The sequence below is a fragment of the Polypterus senegalus genome, chromosome 1 (genome assembly GCF_016835505.1).
Source record: "Polypterus senegalus isolate Bchr_013 chromosome 1, ASM1683550v1, whole genome shotgun sequence".
NCBI classification, from domain to species: Eukaryota; Metazoa; Chordata; class Cladistia; order Polypteriformes; family Polypteridae; genus Polypterus; species Polypterus senegalus.
Window position 1 is genome coordinate 67,073,321 of NC_053154.1, and position 24,786 is coordinate 67,098,106.

A 24,786-nucleotide genomic window follows, 5' to 3' on the forward strand; every position below is an offset into this window, starting at 1 on the left:
AACCAGTTTACCCTGTTTGCTAATAAACAACAAAAAAAGGATGGCACAAAGGCCCATGAAAGAGTAACAGAAAAGAGACTTGTCTCACCCTAACAATCAAAAATGGCTAAGTGGGGCCTTTCAACAAGCATTAGGTCAATATGAGATGTCGCCTTCAAGGAGCCAGGGAGATGGTTCCCAGATGAGCATGCCTATGAGCACATTAACACTTAAAAACAAAATTCTGCCTTAATTATTAACTCTTTGAGGGCTTAATATTTTTTCCAAAAAACTCCACTTTCTGAAAAGCACACAGAGCAACGGTTTCACACAGAAATCAACATAAAACGTCTGTTGCTGCATGCCGTGGCACTGCATGTTCATCATCTCTGACTCTGGGGTGGCTTGACATCCAGTAGGAATGTACAGCGGTCTGGCTGTCTAGCTGGTGGTGGGTGAATGGTGACAACAGTCGCAATGCTCCACAATCATTTCATCGTAAGTGCCAGTCCTCCCTGATGAACATTGCTTTAGGTGCATGAGCTACACAAACGTGTTCGGCAACACAATCAGCCAATGCCAGTACCTCACTTGTGTTTCCGATCTCGATCTTCAGATCACTTGCATTAAAATCTGAGTCTGGCAAATTGGAGTCTGATTCAGGGATAATACGCAAAACATTGTCCACAGGGTATTTTGCTCTGTGCCTTCACTTTGGTCTTCTGACAGATGTCAATGCCATTTTAGAGGTTGTTTGCTCTTCGCTACTTGTGCACGTGCAAGGAATCGAGGTCACATCAGCAAAGCTAACCTTCCTTCTAGCAAAGAAAGTCGAACTAAAATGTAACAATGAGTTTTGTGGCTGTTTATAAGCGGATTACCACCCTCTAGCCCTGAATTTCGACAAAAGTCGACATCTGCCCTGAAAGAGTTAAATAATAAATTTGTGATGTGTCTAATTCTAAAAATGAGTCAAATAAACCAAAAGAATCAATTCATTTAAACATGCAGTTCAAAAGAAACGATTCAGTAAGTCAATCGAAAGGCCCATCACTACTCTATGTTGCTGGAAGGTTTTAATGTCTTACTGTGAGCTTAAATTTGATAAGAAACAGTGCCCTACCATTCACTCTGTTACATGGGTTATCGAGCACATCTCAGAACAATCCAGAAAAGCCCTGTCTTCCTTTTAACCGGCTCTGTTCAGCTTTTTTTTCCTGCCTTCTTATAACATAAATATCGCTGGTTGCTGTTTTCTCTCTTCAGTCTCCTGAGTTCCCATCTACCCTGAACTTTCTGCTCCTCCTTCCCTTTCAAGCAAGGTTTGGTTGATGGAGTAAATAGTTAGATAACAATTGTCCACAGCACTCCCAAAATGCTTAGGGTTGACCTCATCCCATGCCTTCCTTGGTTTAATCCTGGTTGAGAGAAGTAATAAATGGGATTTTTGTTTTTCAAGAAAACCTATAAGAGGTAACGTGTTCTTAAATGGGCTGCGCAGAGACCTTCTTGGAGGTCCTCATCGAAACAGTAAGTCATAGGAAGCATTGTTATTTCAGTTTTGTAAAAGAGTGCTAAATATGAAAAACCAGAAGCTACTAAATAAGTTTATGAACACATCCAGCTAATTCCTGAGCCTGCCAGGTATTTTTGGGTGGTAGGGAGTCCGCAGCCCCCATTTCCAACTCTAAAGGTGAAGTAAGTATCTGTTTCTTTGGGGGGAATTCGTGTGGTTTCTGAGATGAGAAGAAGTGTCCATTTTGATGAGTTTCATGATACAAAGTTCATTGCTCTTGTCCATTTCATTCATTCATTTCCTGAACTTGCAGAATCCATCCCATAATTATCAGGTGAAAGGCTGGAATCATTCCTGGATGGGGTTCAAATCTCTGAATGGATCCACTCAAGTGCAAACCCACACTCCTCCCAACAGGACAATTTAAAGTTGCCAATCTCTTAGAAGTTAGAAATAGCTGTAAACTCAGGAGAAAAATGATAATTACGCTGTCAAAACTAGAGCTAAGAGGCAGCAGTGTGTCCAAAATTTAACAATGCACGTTTGTTGTTTAAACTGAATTACAGCAGCACATTGGATATGGCCTCCATTTGTTACACATTTCTGATGCACTTTTTATTTATTTTTTTCAGTTTGATGCAAAATTGAACAAGAACAACAAAATGGTCAAGAACATCCGTCTCGTAATCGCATGGCTTTGCCGGCGGTCGACAATTGCTGCTCTGTTTTTAGGCCTGGTTATTCTGCTGACCTATATTCACATTAAAACTTCTATTGTAGAGGAGACACCAAGCACACCACAGATAGGGGACTTTCATTGGCAAAAGGTAAGTGGGCACAAGATACGGAAGAATTTCTCCAAACATAAAATGCTCTGAAATTAATAGCAGACCACTTAATATTTGTAACAGACAGACACTGTTATAAAGAAAACATTCTTGTCCTTCTTCATTAGGTGTCTAAAATGGCAAAGAGATTTGAGACAAATTGCACTTGAAAATGGCCAACTTCAAAAAGGCAGCCTCAGGATGTTCTTTATTTTTACCCACAAAGCCCCAAATTATAGGAAAGGGACAACAAATCTGTTGAGTTTAATGCATTTGTAGATAAAACAATTTTTTATTAGACACTGAAAAGATCAGAGTGCTGTATATGTTTCAAATATACACTACTAAAGGAAAAATTAAACAAAAATAGCATTTAATTACACACCGTCATGCAACAGAACACAAAAACACTTCTCTGTACTAAATGGAGTACCCAGCACAAGGGCACTGCTAGCATGACGTAGCAAAACTTCTGCAAGAGAAGCAATAAAAGCAAGTGGGTACAGACTGGCAATCCAAGAGCACCACTGGATACTGGTGTGGGCAGGCAGGACAGGAGGTGGTCATTCTTATCGTACTCGGTGCCCTAAAAGTGACATCAGTGGAGGTGATAGAGCATCAGAGTGAGAGCTGAGTCTGGGGAGGAAAGCTGAGACTTCCTAAGAACGCTAGAGGGTATGTCACCCAGTGAAAGACACGGGTGCGTGACTCTGTCGAGGGAGAGGACTGGCAAAAACCCAGAAGGCTTCCAGGCTAGTAAATTGCACCATAGAGGTAGGGCCCACTATGCCTTTTGGGAGTGAGGACTGACAAAGTGAAAGATATGCTATGAAGATCTCCTTGGTGTCAGAAGATAGCTGGCCACTTGGGAGCTTCCTAAGACATTTTCACCTTTAAGTTGAATTGGGGCTCATGGATGTGGAGATAATAAGGGCCACTCCAGGGGAGCTGTTGTCTAATATTCAGGTAACCAGACTGGACCACCACTGACCACAGAAGTGACCACTAAAGTAAGTTTAAAAAAAACAAACAAAAATGTTAAGTTAGAAGCTTTTAAATTTTTACTTACTTACGAAATGCTTCTTACACTTACATAACCCATCCATCCATCAATTTTCTTTGAAGCAAGAAAATAATTTTACTTTAAGATGAAGCCAACAATGAGACACATTCACGATTTGGTCACTGTTACACCTAAAACCTCACAGCAGATTCACTACAGATGACTGCATGTCTTCCTTACATGCCATCTTTTGTGTTTTATGAATTTACCTGTTTTAGAAGATAAACCAACTGCCTTGTATTTTCCAGGTTCACGATGGAATTCCTTTTATATAATTGTATGGTGTTGACTTCTCATAAGGTTAATTTATGCACCTTTTCAGTAAGCAACTCTCTATGTTTAGATGCCCAATCCTGATCCGCAGTGAACTAAACTAAACTCTTTTCTGGATGATGACTTCAGATTTTGGGGTGCTAATTCTCATGCCAGTTGCAGCAGCTTACAACTTGTCCACATTTTTACTTTCCACAAATCTTTACTTGTGAGGTTTTTAAGATTTAAATACCAGTTACTCCAAACATATATGAATCCTGCTGTGGCAAAACCATTTGGAGGAAAATAACCCAAAAATGTGCTATACTACAGTTATTTTAAAAAGGCTGCTGCTTATAAGAATTTGAAACGCTTTTATTTATTAAGGAGCTGACTTTCAGGACTGCGGTGGGTTGGCACCCTGCCCAGGATTGGTTCCTGCCTTGTGCCCTGTGTTGGCTGGGATTGGCTCCAGCAGACCCCCGTGACCCTATTCGGATTCAGCGGGTTAGAAGATGGATGGATGGATGACTTTCAGGATACAGCAAATTTCTTTGGAATTAGTAAAGATGATCAAGGGAATTTGATGATGTAACTGCGGTTAACACGTTCCGAGACCAAGATGTTGCCAAGGTCTAGTATCCCCGGGTCCATTCTGCTCTTGCCTGTCGTCCGATTGGCATTAACGCTTTGCCTTGTGGGTATATTGAACCCGGCCTGGTTATGCAGGTCACTCAGCTACAAAGTACTCGCTGGTGAGCAACATTCCCAGGCCAGTCTCCAGGAGTGGGTTCCAGAATCTATGTTGGTTGTGAAGTTCTCCACAATAAATTTAGGAGGCTTGTGGACTCTTATTTGTCTTGCCCCTCCACTTAGACCAATTTGCTGTGAGTACAGTGATATTTAAACCTCATGTTTAGGAGATGCAATATGGATTCTGTCCAGGTTATGGAGCAGTGGACCAGCTGTTTGCTCTTGCACTTGTGGAGTCATAGGAATTTTCCAATCATGTGCTCATGTACTTTGTTGATTTGAAACTGTGTACACCATGGTATCTTCTGCAAGGCACTCTGGGGTGAATACTAGTGGCAATAGAAAACCTCACACTCATAGAGGCACGGAACATGGCCCATTCGGACTCAATGTCCCCCACCTCCCTCGGGACGTGGTTTAAGTTCTTGCCGGAGGTGGGAGTTGAAGCTACTTCTGACAGGGGACTCTGCCAGCCGTTCCCAGCAGACCCTCACAACACGTTTGGACCTACCAGGTCTGACCGGCATCTTCCCCCACCATCGAAGCCAACTCACCACCAGGTGGTGATCAGTTGACAGCTCCGCCCCTCTTCACCCGAGTGTCCAAGACATATGGCCGCAAGTCCGACGACACGACCACAAAGTCGATCATCGACCTGAGGCCTAGGGTGTCCTGGTGCCAAGTGCACATATGAACACCCTTATGCTTGAACATGGTGTTCGTTATGGACAATCCATGATGAGCACAGAAGTCCAATAACAAAACACCGCTCGGGTTCAGGTCGGGGGGGCCATTCCTCCCAATCACGCCCTTCCAGGTCTCACTGTCATTGCCCACGTGGGCATTGAAGTCTCCTAGCAAAATGAGGGAATCCCCAGAAGGTATGCCCTCTAGCAACCCCTCCAGAGACTCCAAAAAGGGTGGATACTCCAAACTGCTGTTCGCGCATACGCGACAAACAACAGTCAGGGCCCTTCCCCCCACCCGAAGGCGGAGGGAGGCCACCTTCTCGTCCACCGGGGTAAACCCCAATGCACAGGCTCCAAGCCGGGGGGCAATAAGTATGCCCACACCTGCTCGGCACCTCTCACCGGGGGCAACTCCAGAGTGGTAGAGAGTCCAGCCCCTCTCAAGGAGATTGGTTCCAGAATCCAAGCTGTGCGTCGAGGTGAGTCCGACTATATCTAGCGGAACCTCTCGACCTCGCAGCTAGCTCAGGCTCCTTCCCTTCAGAGAGGTGACATTCCACGTCCGAAGAGCCAGTTTCTGTAGCCGAGGATCAGACCGCCAAGGTCCCGCCTTCGGCCACCACCCAACTCACACTGCACCCAACCTCCTTGGCCCCTCCTATAGGTGGTGAGCCCATGGGGAGGAGGACCCACGTTACCTCTTCGGGCTGTGCCCGGCCAAGCCCCATGGATGCAGGCCCGGCCACCAGGCGCTCGCCATCGAGCCCCACCTCCAGGCCTGGCTCCAGAGGGGGGCCCCGGTGACCTGCGTCCGGGCAAGGGAAAATGTCATCCAAAGTTTTTGCTCTTCATCGGAGGTTTGTTGAACCGCTCTTTGTCTCATCCCTCACCTAGGACCAGTTTGCCTTGGGTGGCCCTACCAGGGGCATAAAGCCCCGGACAACATAGCTCCTAGGATCATTGGGACACGCAAACCCCTCCACCACGATAAGGTGACGGTTCAAGGAGGAGTATATCTACCTTTTAATCCTCAAATGCTGCTGCTGGGGGGGCTTGTTTTGTCTCTAGGTATGTCAGAGGATTGGGACTTTGTGAAGTGGGGTCCAGCCTCACGTGGGGAGGCAAAATGGGGGGGGCGGGATAAGGGGGGTAGAAAAAGAGAGCAAGCTATATCTAATCTATCCTTTTAATCCCTATAATTATAACTTCCAATGTAAAAATAGGCTGCATGGCAATAACTCTTGGGAAAAATTGGAAATAAAGGTTAAAGCTGTCTCACCAGTTAAGACTACAAAATGCCATTAAAAATTCAGAATCAATGTCTCCATGATGGGACAGTTAACTTAGTGAGCTGGAATGCTAAAGGCCTGAATTATGAATTAAAGAGAAAGAAAGTATTCTCTCACTTAACAGGTCTAAACGCTAAAATAGTATTTTTACAGGAGACCCACTTACTAAGCAAGGATCAGTTCTGGCTGCAAAAAGACTGGACTGGCCAAATGTTCCATTCCAGCTTTACAAAGAAAACTAGAGGTGTGGGAATTCTCATACATAGAACAGTCTCATTTATGGTATCAGATGTAGTATCTGGTCCTGAAGGGAGATTTGTGATTGTCATGGGCAATTTATTTAACTGTAAAGTGATTTTGATAAATGTTTATGCACCCAGTGTCGATGATAAGGAATCCATGCAAAATGTATTTACATCCATTCCCAATGTGAACACTCATAAAATTATAATTGCTGGGGACTTTAATTGTGTTTTAAATTCACCCTTAGATAGGTCTCCTGTCACGGGGGAATGACATCTAACACTGCAAAGACAATTACACAGTTTTTAACTGACCACAATTTATCAGACCCCTGCAGGTTTCTAAACCCAAACTCAAGAACATATTCCTTCTACTCACCGGTGCATCATTGCTACTCAAGAATTGATTATTTCTTTATAGATAATAATTTCTTGCCTGCGATTAAATCTTGCAAGTATGACGCTATTGTTATTTCTGACCATGCACCTCTGATCTTGGAGCTAAAATCATTATGCCCAACACACTCATCTCGCAGATGGCTTCTTAACCCACTTCTATTAGTAGATGAAAACTGTACAGAATTTATATCCAAACAAATCAGTTTCTTCCTAGACACAAATACATCCTCAGAGGTCTCTGCAGGAATACTCTGGGAAACTCTAAAGGCCTTCTTAAGAGGACAGATTATTTCATATCTTTCCCACAGAAATAAATTAGAAACCAAGAAGGTATCAGAGCTAACCAGCGAAATTACTAGAATAGATGAAGAACATGCCAGGTGTCCAAGTGAGGCTCTTCATAGGAAAAGGCAGGCTCTGCATTCAGAGCTCAACCTCTTAACAACCAAAGAAACTGAACAACTCATTTTTAAATCAAGACATCATTACTATGAACACGGAGAGAAAGCTAATAAGCTCTTAGCTCAACAAATCCACAAGCAAGAAGTTCGCAATGCAATCCCAGCAATCACCAACACGAACTGAGATAAAATCATTGACCATAAAAATATAATGCATACAGTATATTTAGAGACTACTATAAATCCTTATATTCTACTGAGTTCCAAGAAGACAACACACAATCTAATGCATTTCTAGATACATTACAGATACCACAAATAGATATTTTTATTGCAGAGGAATTGGATAAACCTCTGGCGCTATCAGAATTACTAGATGCTATAAAGTCACTTCAGAGTGGGAAAGCAGCAGGCCCTGATGGCTACCCTGTCGAATTTTATAAGAAATTCTCCACTCAGCTAGCTCCCCTCTTATTAGCAACATTTACAGAAGCTAGAGACAATCAAATTCTACCTCAAACTTTTCGCCAAGCATTAATCACCATCTTTCCTAAACAAAATAAGGACTTATTACAATGTGCATCATACAGACCAATTTCACTTCTGAATAATGATGTTAAGATACTTCCAAAGTCCTAGCTAGAAGGATGGAAAAAGTGCTTCCTTTGGTAATATCACAAGATCAAACTGGGTTTATTAAAGGCCGACACTTAGTTTCCAATCTCTGATGCCTGATTAATGTAATATATTCACCTACAAAGTCAAACACCCCAGACTTACTATTATCGTTGGATGCAGGAAAAGCATTTGATATAATTGAATGGAACTAACTTTTCACTACATTAGAGAAATTTGGGTTTTGCCCGAATATTTGTGTATGGATCAAATACTGTATACCAATTCAGAAGCTTCAGTTTTTATTAACAACATTTGCTCAGACTACTTTAAACTAGAACGGGGTACCAGACAGGGATGTCCCTTGTCACCACTGCTATTTGCAATCGTCATTGAACCACTGCAGTTCACTGTCGAAATGCTTATCAGATAAAGGGGATTATCAGAGAAGGACTGGAACAGAAAATTTCTCTATATGCAGATGATATGGTACTGTATATATCAGACCCACAAAATTATGTGCCTGCAGTCTTAACAGTACTTACAGAATTTCAAAAGATCTTTGATCTCAGAATTAATTTGAATAAAAGTGTGCTCTTTCCAGTGAATTCTCTAGCACACAATATTAGATTGGACACTTTCCCTTTTATCATTGCAGGTTAGTTTAAATACCTAGGGGTAAATATCACAAGTAAACATAAAGCTCTTTATCAACAAAATTTCGCCGTCTATATGGAAATAATTAAGCAAGACTTGCATAGATGGGCATCCCTTTATCTCACTCTAGCTGGAAGAATTAATGTTGTTCAGATGAATATCCTTCCTAAACTTCCTTTTGTATTTCAAAACATTCCAATATACATCAATAAATAATTTTTTAAGCAATTAGATTCAACCATAACCTCATTTATTTGGAACTCAAATCATCCATGTATTCAAAGAGCGACCCTACAAAGACCTAAGGCAGAAGAAAAACTTTCATTTTTATTACTGGGCAGCAAACATACAAGCTATAAAAACCTGGACACAAATAAATGAACATACACAGGCTTGGTCCACAATAGAAATACTGCAGTACTTCTCTATATTCCCTGCTTTGTGTCCTAATAAATGCAAGGTATCGTCAATATACTAATAATCCAGTTGTGCTTCACTCACTCAGAATATGGAACCAATGCAGAAAGCATTTTAAGATGGAGAATCTTTTATCTGTGGCACCTTTGCATGAGTACCACCTTTTTCAACCCTCGCAAACATATGCAGTTTCTAATATCTGGAAAACATTTGGGATTAAATTGCTTAGAGATCTTTATATAGACAATATCTTTGCATCCTATGAACAATTACATTCCAAATTTAATTTTTGTTTTGTCAAACAGTACCTGCCCGATTTTCCCAATCTCCCACCTTCCTCTATGCTGGAAAAAATATTGCTCACTCTCGAGGACTCAGACAGCATTTTTGCAATATATAAAAAGATTTTACGTCCCTACCTTTCAAAGATCAAAGAGAACAGTGGGAAAAAGATCTCTCACTCAACATATCAAAAAAGGAGTGGAAGGTAGCAATGCAGAGAATTCACAATTACTCAACTGAAAATTATATATTGAGCACATCTGTCTTGCTTGAAATTGTCCAAAATGTTTCCAGAGCAAGATCCAACCTGTGAACGCTGCAATCAAGTTCCAGCCTCACTGAGTCACATGTTTTGGGCCTGCACCAAATTAACACCATTCTGGACAAAAACTTTGAAGTGCCTTGGTGTCACAATCCCTCCTAACTCATTAACAGCTGTGTTTGGTGTTCTCCCAGATGGGCTTAAAGCAGAGAAGGACAAACAAACTGTGATTGCATTCACTACAGTTTTGGCACGCAGACTTATTTTGCTAAACTGGAAGAAGTTAGTGGGTAACTGATGTTTTATATTATTTGAAATTGGAAAAAATCTAATTCTCACTTATAGGATCTGTGCAGACCTTTTTCAAAACCAATTTAGGCAGGATCTAATCAATAATATTTTAGAATAAGCTCTTAAAGCACAGGAAGTAGATTCTCTCCCCATGTCTTTTTCTTCTCCATTTATCTGTATCTGCCTAATAAACTCATCAATTTATTAATTTTTTACTGTTTTTAAGTTTTAGTCCGTTGGCCATGCTCTCTTTCTCAGGGGTGGGGGTTGATATGTTTTCAATCCTATTTTTTTGTAAAAATGTATCTATCTGTATGGGATGATGCAGCTGGAGACATTGGTTATTAAAAGTCTGTCGTTATTGAAAATCAGATGAAGTTAGGGGTTAAAGAATATGAGATAATGTATTGCATGAACACTGTACACCCACCTTGACTCTGAGTGACTGACTGAATTCTCAACTCAGGTTGATGTGCTTTAAAAACCACAAAATTCTTATAATCCTTCTCTGCATGGTTTGAGGAACTTCCAGTAATCACTGTTTTCTTTCCACAAGCCAGCAAACTTTAGAATAAATATAATGTAAAAGTGCAAGGAGTCTGCTCTGCTTTTCCAGTTGGTATAACATTCATCTGCTATTTGTCTTTTCTTTTGGACACACTCTAAAACTAACAAGTTATTATTTTTCATTCAGGTTGACGATCGCCATCCGAGCACCCCACAAGAGAAGAACATTTTCGTCCGACAAAAAAAGGAGAGCTTACATTTTTCCACAAAGGAAGACGTTTTAGATCCTCTTAAAATTCCATATAATATTTTATTGGGCTCACTTCCTCCATCCTCTCAAACGAGTAAGCATTACAGTTTGAATTTTTCCATCACTATACTGAAAACAAATTGTTGTTTGTCTTTCCGCTTTTCACCTGAGCAGTACATTCATCCCAACATGATATGACAAAGGTGATTCTGGTAATGTGTTCTAAACAGTGATGAGATTTGAAAGTCCTCTATGTGCTAACCTCAACTACATCTCTATCTAATGTGTTCCTTACAACGAGAGTCTACAGTTGAAGAGGTAGTTTGTTTAAACTCTTGTTTTTTCTTGGTAGAGTAATACAGGGTGTTCCAGATCTAATTATGAAATTATGAAAAGGCAAACACATCACACCCGCTGTTCGACTGGCAACCGTCTCCACGCCATTTTGGAATGCAGGGCAGGTGCTGCCATCTATTAACAACAAAAAGATTTTTTTGTGAATTCTCTATGTAATAAACTTAATAAGTTATAGCATAATGAAAATTGCATAATCAGAATCAGAATCAGCTTTATTGGCCAAGTATATGTTTAGATCTGGACCACCCTATATATTACTCTACTTTCTCCTTTTGCATTATTAATATGTAACATTTGTCAGAATGCCTCAAATCTCCCAGACTTGCCACTGTTTATAAGGTACTAGCAAAATACCCGCGCTTTGCAGCGGCGAAGTACTGACTTAAAATTTTTATTAAGAAGAAAATTGAACCTTTTTAAACTGAGGGAAAATATACAAATAATTATTTGTTAAGGATCTCTTTGTATACCACATTTTGAGTTCGGCCCTCCTGTTGTAATATGACCAAACTGTGCGATGAGCTTACTCTTGAGTATGCAACGTACAGTTGGCCATGTGAACAGTAATCTTGTTTCAGATCTCACAGCTTGGATTGCTGCTGTCATAATCAGTTTGAGTTTCATGATCTGTTTCAATGACGACAGTATTTGCAGGACGTGTGTTGAAATGACATTCGGCATCTGTCAAGCGTTGTAAGCATATAACTGGTTTCATCGATAACTTCACATACAGCTTTTGAGAGTTTAAACATTCATAAACATCAAAGTGTCCACTACTGAAATCGTCACCTGTGAGTCTAAGATGTTTAAGAGGCATTGGCGGTTGTCGAAAGGTGTAAAATATTTGGCCATTTCCGTACACTTGAAAGCGACAACCAAACAATTCAGCGCCAGCCATCAACTCACATGCAATACCATAGGTGAAGGGCTTAAGCATTTCACTCTTATAGTGCTCCTGTGTAGTATAATTATCTCCTGTACTGTCATCAGTCCACACCTTGAACCTGTCCCAGTCATTCAATACATAAGACACGATGTTCCTCCGGATATCAAGAAGGAGCCTGATATGGCTGTTCAATATGTAACACAGAGAATGGAAAAGGTAGGTGCCATCTCCGGGCATGGAAACCACTCGGTAAGTGACAGTTCTTTGATCAATGGTGATCACCTCGATAGACATGTTAATGGGGGTACGGTTGGAAGGATAAAGGAAATTGGTACATGAACAATGTAAAGTAAGTCTAAAATACCTACACAATAACTATATATATAAACGAACAATAAAACAGCGGAGAAGCCGTGGATTAAATAAAAAGGCTGTAGTTGTCAGCAGGGAGACGTGAATCCCGTGGCGAAGCAAGGAAGGGAATGTAGAGACCGGAGCGACGGACGGCCTTATATAGGCAGGCAGCTAACAACGTGGAGGCGTTGGGATGGGGGACCCAACGCCGCCTCACACGGTGACCGAGCTGCAGGCTATGGACGTATATATGTACGTAAGTAGGATTCAGTTAGCGTTGGGAACCCGCGTACCAAATTTCTTGAAGATGGGTCCATAAGTAACAAAGACCGTTGAAAAGTTCAATATGGCGGCCGACAGTGGCATCATACCACCGAAATAAGTACGTACATTGGTTTCGGTTAGTGCAGGGAAGCCGCCTACCAAATTTCATGAAGATGGGGCCATAAATAAGAAAGTTCAACATGGCGGACGTTGTCGACTGTTACGACTGTTACGCGTAGAATTTCGAAATGAAACCTGCTTATCTTTTGTAAGTAAGCTGTAAGGAATGAGCCTGCCAAATTTCAGCCTTCTACCTACACGGGAAGTTGGAGAATTAGTGACATTGGAAAGTTCAATATGGCGGCGACAGTGGCATCATACCACTGAAATAAGTATGTACATCGGTTTTGGTTAGCACAGGGAAGCCACCTACCAAATTTCGTGAAGATGGGGCCATAAATAAGAAAGTTCAACATGGCGAACGTTGTCAACCATTATGACCGTTATGCGTAGAATTTTGAAATGAAATCTGTTTAACTTTTTGTAAGTAAGCTGTAAGGAATGAGCCTGCCACATTTCAGCCTTCTACCTACACGGGAAGTTGGAGAATTAATGACGTTGGAAAGTTCAATATGGCAGCCGACAGTGGTGTCATACCATCGAAATAAGTACATACATCAGTTTCGGTTAGCGCAGGGAAGCCGCCTACCAAATTTCGTGAAGATGGGGCAGTAAATAAGAAAGTTCAACATGGCGGATGTTGTCAACCGTTATCAACCATTATATGTAGAATTTCGAAATGAAACCTGCTTAACTTTTGTAAGTAAGCTGTAAGGAATAAACCTGCCAAATTTCAGCCTTCTACCTACACGGGAAGTTGGAGAATTAGCGATGAGTTAGTGAGTGAGTGAGGGCTTTGCCTTTTATTAGTATAGACTAGCAAAATACCCGCGCTTCGCAGCGGAGAAGTAGTGTGTTAAAGAAGTAATGAAAAAGAAAAGGAAACATTTTGAAAATAACGTAACATGATTGTCAATGTAATTGTTTTGTCACTGTTATGAGTACATAACTACATATATACATATCTACGTATATATACACACACACATATATTGTGGACGCCCAGGAGGACCAGAGGAGGGCTTGTGCCTCCTCCAGACCGTGAGGGGGCGTCCGTCCTGGTTATGTTGGGGGCCTCGGGTACAGGGCTTGGAAGCCCAGCCCTGTAGGGACCCGTGGCCACCGCCAGGCGGTGCCCCGATGTCGGAATATCCCGTGTGGTCCCCGGCCAGGCTCCGGCTTGTGCTTCCTCCAGACCGCGAGGGGGCGTCCGTCCTGGTTATGTGGGGGGCCACAGGTAGAGGGCTTGGAAGCCCAACCCTGTAGGGGCCCGTGGCCACCTCCAGGCGGCGTCCAGGAACCCTGGAGCCCAGCACTTCCGCCACACCAGGCACTGGGATTGGACTGCACGATAAACTTGTAAATAGTAGTGTGTAAATAAACGGTGTATGGTGGAAATTATGATGTCTGTCTGTCTGTGTCCGGGCCAGCGTTCACAATATATATATATATATATAAATATATATATATATATATATATATATATACAGTGGAACCTCGGTATACGTCCTTAATCTGTTCCATACCCTTTGACTTATACCAAACAGGACGTATACCAAACAATTTTTTCCCATAAGAAATAATGGGAAAATGATTAATCCGTTCCCATGAAAAAAAAATTCCTATTGCTGTTGGCATATTCTACATTGATGAGGTTGTATAAAATAATTTAAACACTGCTTAATACTAAAATACATAAATACAAAAGCAATTAGATGAAATAAATGAAAACTTTACCTCACTTTACTTTTTAATAACATCTTTGTTTTTCACAATCGTAGATACCGTTGTTCTCGGCAACCGGTATAAAACAGCCATGTCCCAGATACGCATGCCACCTTCATACTTTTCAACAATCAATTCAAATTTACATGAAAAAAGCACAAAATCACGTTGTGACGATGCAGGTTTGCTGTATGCTCCCATCTGCTGCCGGGGAGCCCTTGAACCCTACAACGTTGGTAATGTGCCTCACTGCTAACCTCATCGGTAACAACAAAGCAAGGGGATGGTGAAAAAGTGCAAAGTGCTTTTATTAAAACAATTAACAAAACAAGGTGTTCAAATTAAAGTGCAGTCTCCAAAGTTCCAATAAATAATCCATAAAATCAGAAGTGAAACGTGGAGGTTAAAAACAATACAAAAAAGTCTTCTTAAACACAACGGAGTTTAAAGCAGGAAGCATTCTTTGAAAAAAAAACCCCAAGAAGCCAGGTGCCTGCTTCCCAACTGGGGAGTCGCCCAACTTGCAGCTGACCTTTGCACTGCCTGCTTCAGCCACTTCATCCATGCGCGCTCTCGCTCGCTCTCTCTCTCTCATCTTTTTTTTTCTTTTTGCTCCCCTTCTAGCTGACTCGCGCTTCTGTTTATCAAGATAAGCAGCCCCAGGAACAATCATGAATGCGGACGGTCCCTCACAAGTGCACTTTGGTGAGACACGGCCACATCGCTAATCGCCCTGACAACCTTCAGCCACATAACCACCACCACGCCCCCTCACCAAGCTGTGAGCGCGGCAATTATTTATTTTAAAGCTGGACTTTGACAGGAGCTGTGGACCCGCTATATCACACACGTGAAAGTTCACAGAGAGTTATAGTGCGGGTTGTTCACTGAATGCTAGCAACTGGCGCACTAACGCTCGTGGGCAATCGTGGCTTTGTCTTGAGAGAGGTAAACAAGGTTAGCACGCGAGTCGTGTTCCAAACAAAGGTCGTATACCAAGCAAAATTTTTTGTGTCCAAACAGGACGTATACCAAGTTGGACTTATTCCAAAGCAGACGTATACCGAGGTACCACTGTATATATATATATATATATATATATATATATATATATACACCCTTTGGGGTGCGAGCAGCTGTTGCTGGGGGTGCCAGAATCCATCGAGCAAGAAAAATTAAAAACATTTGTACAAAATCTTAATTTATCTATCCAGTCCTAAATAATGAAATGGGCAGGCTATTTCGTATCAGTGGAATACGCTGCTTGTTAAAACGGATGACTCCTCTCTTACGTGCACTTAGGGCTGTGTACGTATTATGAACTATTGTATCTGTTCAAGTTCTATTTAAATTTTAAATATAAGTAATTTTTATTTAGTCGATAGAAATATGTTTGGTAGGAATGTAACTTAAATTTAGTCATCATTGCATAAATTTTTCTTCACCATAGAAATTTAAAGACTAAATTCAACTTACATTACTACCAAAGATATTTCTGTCGACTAAATGGAACCTACTTATATCCAAATAGAACTTGAAAAGATATATTTTTTCGAATCTGATCGCGTATTTTAGATTGACTTGACGCGCACTTCATCGAGCCTGCGAGCTATTGAGCTGTCGCTTGCCTGCCTCAATAAGTGACCCTTGCTTTGCTCTTACTTTTTGACCATTCATTTAATCATGGCTAGTCGCGAAAAAATTAGAAAATGGAAGGAGGATTACAATGAGTATGGCTTTACCAAAACAATTATTGATGGCAAATAAAGTTTAAATTTTTATTAAGAAGAAAAGAAAACCTTTTAAACTGAGGGAAAATATACCAATAACTATCTGTTAAGGATCTCTTTGTATACCACGTTGTCAGTTCAGCAGTCCGGTTGTAATATGACCAAGCTGTGCACTGAGATTACTTTTGAGAATGCAATGTATAGTTTTGTCCAGGAGGAAAGCAATGTTGCCTCAAAAAAATCGCAACCTTTTGTAGGGTGTGTCCCTGAGACTTATTAATTGTCATCAGGAAGCAGAGCCTTACTGGAAATTTGAGGCATTTCATTTGAAATGGGAGATCAGAGGGTATAATGGTGATGCCAGGAATACATTCAGAGTGTGGCTCTGCTGTTTTTTTGTGTAGCTGCCTTCACACAGCTTCTCCGCTGCTTTATAAACGAACGCCATATAAGGCCATCGTTTCTCCTTGCTTCGCGGTTCTGTACTGTTTTATTGTTCATTTATTACGATTCTTATAGTTATTGTGTAGCTATTCGAGACTTACTTTACTGTTCAGGTACCCATTTCCTTTATTTAATCCGCGGCTTGTACGTTATTTTTTGTTTGTTTATTACAATTATAGATATTTATTGATTCCCTTCTTTAGCTGACTGCCTGCTCATATAAGACGCTCCGCTGTTTTTTTGTGAAACAGCCTTTACACAGCTTCTCCGCTGTTTTATAAACGAACGGCATATAAAGCCATCACCTTGTCAATTGTGTAATGCGTTTTTGATCAGGTTTGATGCATGGAAGTGATCACTCGTACTGCGTTCAGTCAGTTCACGTGAGCTGCTCTCTCGTGTGATGTTGCGATGTCCACGGCTTTATTTAATGTTAGCTAAGACCCGGCACTTAAAAGTTTCTTGCTACAGCAATTTTAACTCCATTACAAAGTGATCCAAAGTCTTGTATATACCTCGTGTCTTCTCATTAAACTTGTATCTCGCGAATAAAGTATTCAGCGTTTTTCTTCAGCGCTCTTTGGGAGCTCTTCCTTCTTTTCTACGCACTGCAGTCACAGTCAGTTCACGTGATTACGTGGGAGGCGTGATGATGTCACACGCAGCTCCGCCCCCCACGGCCATCGAGCTAACGTCCATTACAGTATATGGAGAAAAATAGGTTCCTGTTATGACCATTACATGTAGAATTTCGAAATGAAACCTGCCCAACTTTTGTAAGTAAGCTGTAAGGAATGAGCCTGCCAAATTTTAGCCTTCTACCTTCACGGGAAGTTGGAGAATTAGTGATGAGTCAGTGAGTGAGTCAGTGAGTGAGTGAGTGAGGGCTTTGTCTTTTATTAGTATAGATTATAATATATTTTTATTAAATGTATTAACAATGTTTATAATGTATTATTTATTTAGGTTTATAATGTATTATTGATAATATTCATACATAATAACAATATGCAAAGTACATTTGAATGTGGCAAACAAACAACCTGATAAATGCTGCTGTGCAGTTTCAGGCAGCACACAGCCTTATTAGTTACTTAAAATGTCTCATGTTTGGTCAGCTTTCTTCAGAACAAGCCGCATGGCTGTCACAATATGGCTGACGAGCAGTGCTCTTCATTGTGTTGTCCTTTTCAGTTCATGGTGTGTGAGATTGTCCTTTATCAGTTGGTAGAGACAGAGAGAGAGGTAAAGCAAGCAAATTTATTGATTTTTCAGTCCAACCCCCTACAACCAATAGGGTGTCATGGTACTTAAAGGCTTCTGACACAAGCCAATTCCAAACAGCCATACTTCAGACGAATGGGGCAGAGAATACATTCACACCTATCCCCAAACCCATGTGTTAAGGTAACGCTTACCAGTTAGGCAGTCTGGCTTTCCTGTGGAGGGTTGACTGAGAGAGCCCTGCAGAGAATTACTTGCCAAACTTGTCTGAGGCACTTCCCCCAACCCTGTTGTAAAATTCACTATTCTGACTTAATCCTAGGGAGTAAACATGAATGCTACTCACTAATTAAATACTAATACTGTATTACAATTCATTGCCTTAGTGACAAATAAAGACATACAAAATATTTATCAACTTATATACAGAATTTCACACCACAACACTCCACCCTGATAAATCTTTTGTACATTGTCTTTATATTATAATTAAACAGTCTTAATTGTTTAAAGAGTCTGTTGAATAATTTGTGTTTTGCGTTGCAGTATTTGCTCTCCCAATGTTAATAGTTGTGCGTGACCATTTGTCCATTACATATCTTCTTTATTTCAAAGACAATCTGAAGAACTTGGATGTGCTGCTGATGACTTGTATTTGCTCCAGTTTGCTACAACTGTTTCTTTAGCTTTTTTCAGTCTTCATATGTCATTAGATCTGGTGGTTCAAAATAAGATAAGTCTACACCTTCCACTAACCTAACCCACTGCAATTTAAGTCTATTGTGTGAATTATTTTCTTAATCCATACTGCTATTTAGACCCCTATTTAAGCATATGCACCTGTACAATTAACATCAAAATTTGAAAGGTAACATACCACAGGTGCCAGTACAACCACTTCTGCCCAAGTGAGAGCACATGTGCCACTGCATAAACTGTTCACAAACCAATATTTGTGGCACCTCTTCACGCATTTGGGTTTGACTTAGTTGCCTCTTGTGCTTTTCAACCCATGGTGCACCCTTTGACTGCCATCAGCTTTTACCAGTTTAGGCTGGCATCACCACCATGAGACATCATAGCTATACAACCCTCATCATTCCCCCTGTAGGCCACCACTAGAGTTGTTTGCTCACCATATGCATATTTGCTGTGCTAAACACTTCAGTTCAGAATTGGCCAACTGGTCTTCTGCTTGTACCACAGCATGTCTTTAGTCTTTGCGTGATGTCTTTTCCTAGCTTCTTTATTCGTTCCGCTATGTAGGCAGGTCTGCAACATGGAAGGTGACAAAGCAGTTTCTGTCCATCCCTCCTCTTGGTTGTCAATCTGGTGCTAATGTTCAGCTTTGTTTCTGGGCATTCATTGGTACAACTTGACCACTAGTGCCATCCCGCTTCAATGTGCTAGAGGTAACCTGGTCTCCTGCATGGATTTTACTCTGCCAATTGCTTTCACCATTTATTACCTGTACCAAACCAAAGTCCATAAAACCTTACAACAGAAGTAGCACTATTGCAAAAGGTCATAAAACTGAAACAGAAATAACTATTTTCCTTTTCCTTTTTTTGTCCTTTTCAATCAATCAATCAACATTTATTTATATAGCACATATTCATACAAAAAAAATGTAGCTCAAAGTGCTTTACAAAATGAATAGAGAAATAGAAGACACAATAAAAGATAAACATAAGTCAACATTAATTAACATAGAATAAGAGTAAGGTCCGATGGCCAGGGTGGACAGAAAAACAAAAAACTCCAAAGGCTGGAGAAAAAATAAAATCTGTAGGGGTTCCAGACCAAGAGACCGCCCAGTCCCCTCTGGGCAATCTACCTAACATTAGTCAAACAGTCCTCTTTGTATTGTATGGTAACTTTACCTGAAAGTGTTGGCTAAAACCTCTCCAAAACACAAGTGCCAAATCCAGCATCTCTCCTAAAACTGACCTTTGTTCTTTACTCAAGACCAGCTTACTTTTCTCCATTTTATTGCAGGGAGTTTCATAGGCTGTCTTTTTAAACAACTGGTCAGTCATGTTTCGAATCACTGAACTTAAGTGTATGTGCTTTTTAATTAATGCTGGGCCTAGCAGAGCTGTTAGCACCTTCACACCCCTGTACATTCCTGACTTGCTGCCTGAGCTTGTAAACCTTCCTGCTGCACCACCCCCATCCTTTGTTGTTTGGCTTCTCCTGTTTCATTCTAACCAACTCCTAAACTGGTGCACTTTCTTTCCAACTCAGTCACTCCTGCTCTAGCACTTCCATTTTGTGGCATGCTCAGCTCAGCTTCTGCTTTCTCTACCTGCACTACAGTTTTCCATTTCCTAGCTTTAGCCTGCTTGCCTCTGCCATTCCATTGGAAGAGTGCTGCTTTTAATATAAATTTAGGCATTTCTGAGTCTACAATGCTACTCTAATACAATTTGTCAAATCCGTTATGGGTTGGCCTACTTTTGCCCCTGTAAGCAAACATAAACATACATACACAAAGATCCTAAACGAATAAGTGCATATGAATGACGCATGCACGTCCCATCACTCCTTAACACTCCAATTAGGGACTCACTATTACCAGCACTAACAAACATGCAGGTGTCCTCGTGACACACATGAAGTCTCAAATCTTTTTTTTGGTTATATTCCATTCAGCAACCAAACAATGTTTTATTTCCACCCCATTTGTACCCTGGGTGCCCTAAAATTCACATACATAAACACACACATACATCAAAACAGTATTTGCAAACAAGGTGCATAACATGGTTACCCCAAAATCATGCCAGCTATACCTAATGTTTTGTCTTGGTACAGTAATATATTATTCTACTTTCTCCTTTTGTATTATTAATATGTAGCCTTTGTCAGAATGCCTCAAATCCCACAGACTTGCCACTGTTTAGAAGGTATTATAGACCAGGCATGTCAAACTCACTACCATTGGTGGGCCGCTTCGACTGCCATACGTGCGTCAGCAGGCCGCACTGTAACAAATACTATTATACTATTATAGTTATTGTAGCTTTCTTTCCAATACTGAAAACTTTAAAAAATGTAACACTTAGAGTTTAAAGTTTAAAGAAAAGCAATTTATTTCCATACAATCTCCGAACAAAAGCATATAATTAGAGTCTTAGCCTCTTAGCTAGGTCCTTATATTATTATATCACATTCATTATATTATATTCATTGCTTATATAGGACTCTTACAGTGTGAGATTTATTTCTTTTGTCCCAACACTTGGCATCTCTTGTTAGTAACCAGTTCTTCAATATCAGGCTTGAAATCTTGTGCAGCTGCAACTTTTATGAGGGATGAAAGGTGCTTGACAGTAATTCTTGAGTGATGTGGGGTTTTGGTAGCTTTCATTAACAAAAACAATTGGTCACAAAGGTAAATGCTTCCAAACATAGACAGTACTCTCGATGCCAACTTATGGATCTGCACATACAAGGGTGGCAGGTAAGCATACAAGCCTGGCACACCAACTTCATTGTATTTTGCCATCAGAATAATATCTGACTGCTGTTCAGTCAATTCCATTTGGATATTCTCAGGCGCATTCTCAACGTTGTAAGAGTATGGTGACGTAAAGAGCACTAAGTCCTGTTCGTATGAACTGAAATCGCGAAAACGCTCACTGAATTCATTGCTCAGTAATACAAGTTGGAAAACAAATCCTCCAAAAATCGAATTTTACTTTACTAAGTTTACTTCAAAGTTTATATTGTAAAATAAGCCGATATGCAAAAAGCCGCCTGACCTACACTAATTTTACAAACTCAAAATCACAAAAATGTGCTAATAAACAACTCATCAACTTCTCGCGTCCACTTCAGATCTGCAGCTGTAGTCTGCAGTAACTGTTTGTTACAATACTAGCACACAACTACATAAAACTAGAGCAAAAAAACGTGAAAATATGCAAGCTATTACTAGTGATGGTCAGTTCTGCCCAGTGGCCAGTCTCAGCCTCAGCAGCCCAGCCAGTAGTGTAGCCCAGTGGTCCGCAACCTGTTTGACACCAAGGACCGCTTTACTAGAAGCAAATTTTTCCAGGGACCGGTGGGTTGTTGGGGGTTGGAGTTTATGGGGTGATTATGGGTGGGTTCGTTTGGTAGTTTTATACACAATTTACATTACATTTCTATTATTATCTATATATATATAATTCACTAAGGCAGGACACCCATAGAAAGCACGCCGAAAGGAGCGTGGATTCACTAAGCCACCGACAAGTAAGACGCCCATGGCGCACACAGGAAGGAGCCACGCCCACCAACTCTAAGACCATTGGATACGACGACAACTCACAGAACCACGCCCACCAACTTGGACGTGATGACACAGGAAAACCGGCATCATTTATGTCTGTCTGTCGTAGAGTCCACATGCAACTCTGAGCCACGTTGACTGTTCATAGAGGCACGTTTCTCGCGGAAGTGAATCGCTATATGCAGCGTGTAAAACAGTTTGAGAGGGATCCTTAAAACAATCCTTTAAAACTGAGGTTAAAACACAATGAAGGAAGCAGTCTTTAAAACCCAATAAGCCCTGTACCTCTGTTTCATTACCGTCTCACCTGCTTTAACAATGCAGCCCCTGCAACAGTCGAGACGCTCTCTCAGCAGCTGACCTTCTCTGTGCCTGACCGGTTCACACAGAGGCAGCGCAAGAGAAAGCCGCACACACACACAGGCAGCGCCAGAGACAGACAGAGGCACACACACAGGCAGCTGGTGGGCGGCTCTCCGTGAGTTTCTCTTGCGAGCGGGCACATGACCAGGCGGTGTGTATGCTTCGAGAACGAGGGTGGATGCGGCATGCGACCAGGCACATGACCAGGCAGTGTGTATGCTTCGAGTGTGAGGGTGGACGCGACAGGACCATCTAGGAAAAATCATGTCGCAGATGTGAATAGCTGTATGCGGTGTGTAGAACAGTTTGCGAGGGGTGTCCCATGGTCTTACAATTGGTGGGCGGGTCTCTGTTAGTTGCTCTTGTGAGCGGGCACATTACCAGGCAGTGTGTATGCTTCGAGAGTGTGGGTGGACGCGACAGCACCATCTAAGAAGAATCATATTTGTCGCGGATGTGAATCGCTGTATGCGGCGTGTAAAACAGTTTGTCGCGAATGTGAATCGCTAAATGCAGCGTGTAAAACACTGTATTGTATGTTGCCCTCTCCAGAGTTACATCTTTTCATTCACCTACAGTCGTATCCTCAAAACCAACCCCATTTGGACAACTGTGTCTTTCAGGAGGTGTTCACCCATCAATACATAATTATGCGCCGTATGCTATGCTGCGGGTTGGCTAGTTAAGTTATAATTTAGTAATAGAAATTATACAGCTTACCACAATGCAGAATCAGTGAGAGCCCTGAGCTTGTTTTCCTGCAACCAGACGATCCCATCTGGGGAGGATGAAAGACAGTGACACGCGAAGTGTGTTGTTTATGTTCAGTCTACTCTGTAATCTCATTTTGGTTGCTATCACTGCAGAAAACGTGCATCACAAAGATAGGATGTTGGAAATGGAAGCAGCTTCAATAGCTTCTTTCGTGTTATTTTAATCTTCTCCTGTCTACAAGTTATACTGACGAGAATTTTTCTCAGCATTTCCTTGCAATAATACGTTTTAAGGGTGCGAATGATGCCCAAATCCAATGGCTTAAGCACTGCCGTGCAATTGGGTGGGAGGAATTCAACGTGAACATTATCTAAGTGCGGAAGCATGTTGTGGTCGGCACCGTTATCAATCAGAAGCCAAATCATATTTTCTTTTTCTTCATATTGTGAGGTTTCTGAACTCTTTTGCGATTTGTGATCCCCTCCTACCCAACGGGAACGACACGACGAAGTGCGTCCCGAAACGCTATTGCTGCATGTGAGAATGTTTGTCCAGGTCCCAAGAGAGTTTAAAAACCTCATATATTCTTGAATGAGTGCCACATTAATATGAATGATTCTTGAGCAAGCATCACTGCAACCGCATAAAAACGTGGTTTTCAGCATCTTCAAATGCAGCAGTTCGCATACGTTTGCAACCTGAGATTTTTCTTCTTTTTTGCATATAACAAGTATGCCATTTCTATAGAAGGCTGATAATGAGTTAAATTCTAATGGATGTTTTTCAAATATTGACGAGCAATAAGGAAAAGGTATCACTTAAAACCACACAAAACAAAAACAGCAAAAAATAGTACGAGAAAAGTTCGAAGAAAGAACATTTTTTACAGTGTTTCTGTTTGGGGATCGTTGTGCAAATGTCCACAACTGAGCTGTGTCTACAGAACTAACTGCTCTGTGGATGATTCATTCAAGCATTTCAAGGTCACTTTGTTGTAATGAAAGTATCTGCTGCTGAATGTACTTCGTAGTAACGAGATTTCTGTGGACTCGTGTCATATGGGGAAACTGTCAGAAACATAAAAATACTTTGTGGTAATAGTCTCTCACCGAGGTCTCTCTCCTCTTTCTGCGCCACTGCAAAGCCCCGCCCTTTTTGCTGTAGCCCTTCACTGAGTGAGTCTCCGTTGCTGGCAGTTCTCTCTGCGGACCACAGCCTAGCACTTCAGTTGCGACTTCGCGGCTGCAACTATACTAGCAGATGACGTTTCCGGTACCGTAATGCCATGGGAAAACGTGCTTTTGTCAGAAGGCAGAAGTAAGAAAAGTCAATAAGTAACGCCGAAGATGCAGAATGATTCAATCACAAACGATAGTAATCATTTTGTACAAGTTTAGTGCTAACTAGGATCTGTCATGCGGGCCGCACAGATTTCTGTTGCGGGCCATGTGTTTAACATGCCTGTTATAGTATATAACTTCTCTCCACCTTCCCTTCTACATCTATAACCTCAGGCAATTAGGTGTAGTAAAAGAAAAGCAGGAGTTAAGTTATAATTTAAATAATTATAAGTATTATTGATAATATTCATAAATAATAACAATATGCCAAATACATTTGAATATTGGCAACCAT

The 24,786-nt window shown here is 41.1% G+C and overlaps 1 protein-coding gene across 1 annotated transcript in view; it reads left to right on the top strand.

Annotated features, from left to right (window-relative positions):
• The window catches only part of LOC120526991 (alpha-1,6-mannosyl-glycoprotein 4-beta-N-acetylglucosaminyltransferase-like), a 63,876-nt gene that overhangs the window by 27,736 nt on the left and 11,354 nt on the right, over positions 1-24,786 (top strand). The window contains exons 3-4 of the mRNA XM_039750060.1: positions 2,128-2,322; positions 10,629-10,785. Of these exons, the coding sequence (XP_039605994.1) occupies positions 2,158-2,322; positions 10,629-10,785 (322 nt within the window). The 5' untranslated portion in view covers positions 2,128-2,157. The remainder of the gene's footprint in view (positions 1-2,127; positions 2,323-10,628; positions 10,786-24,786) is intronic.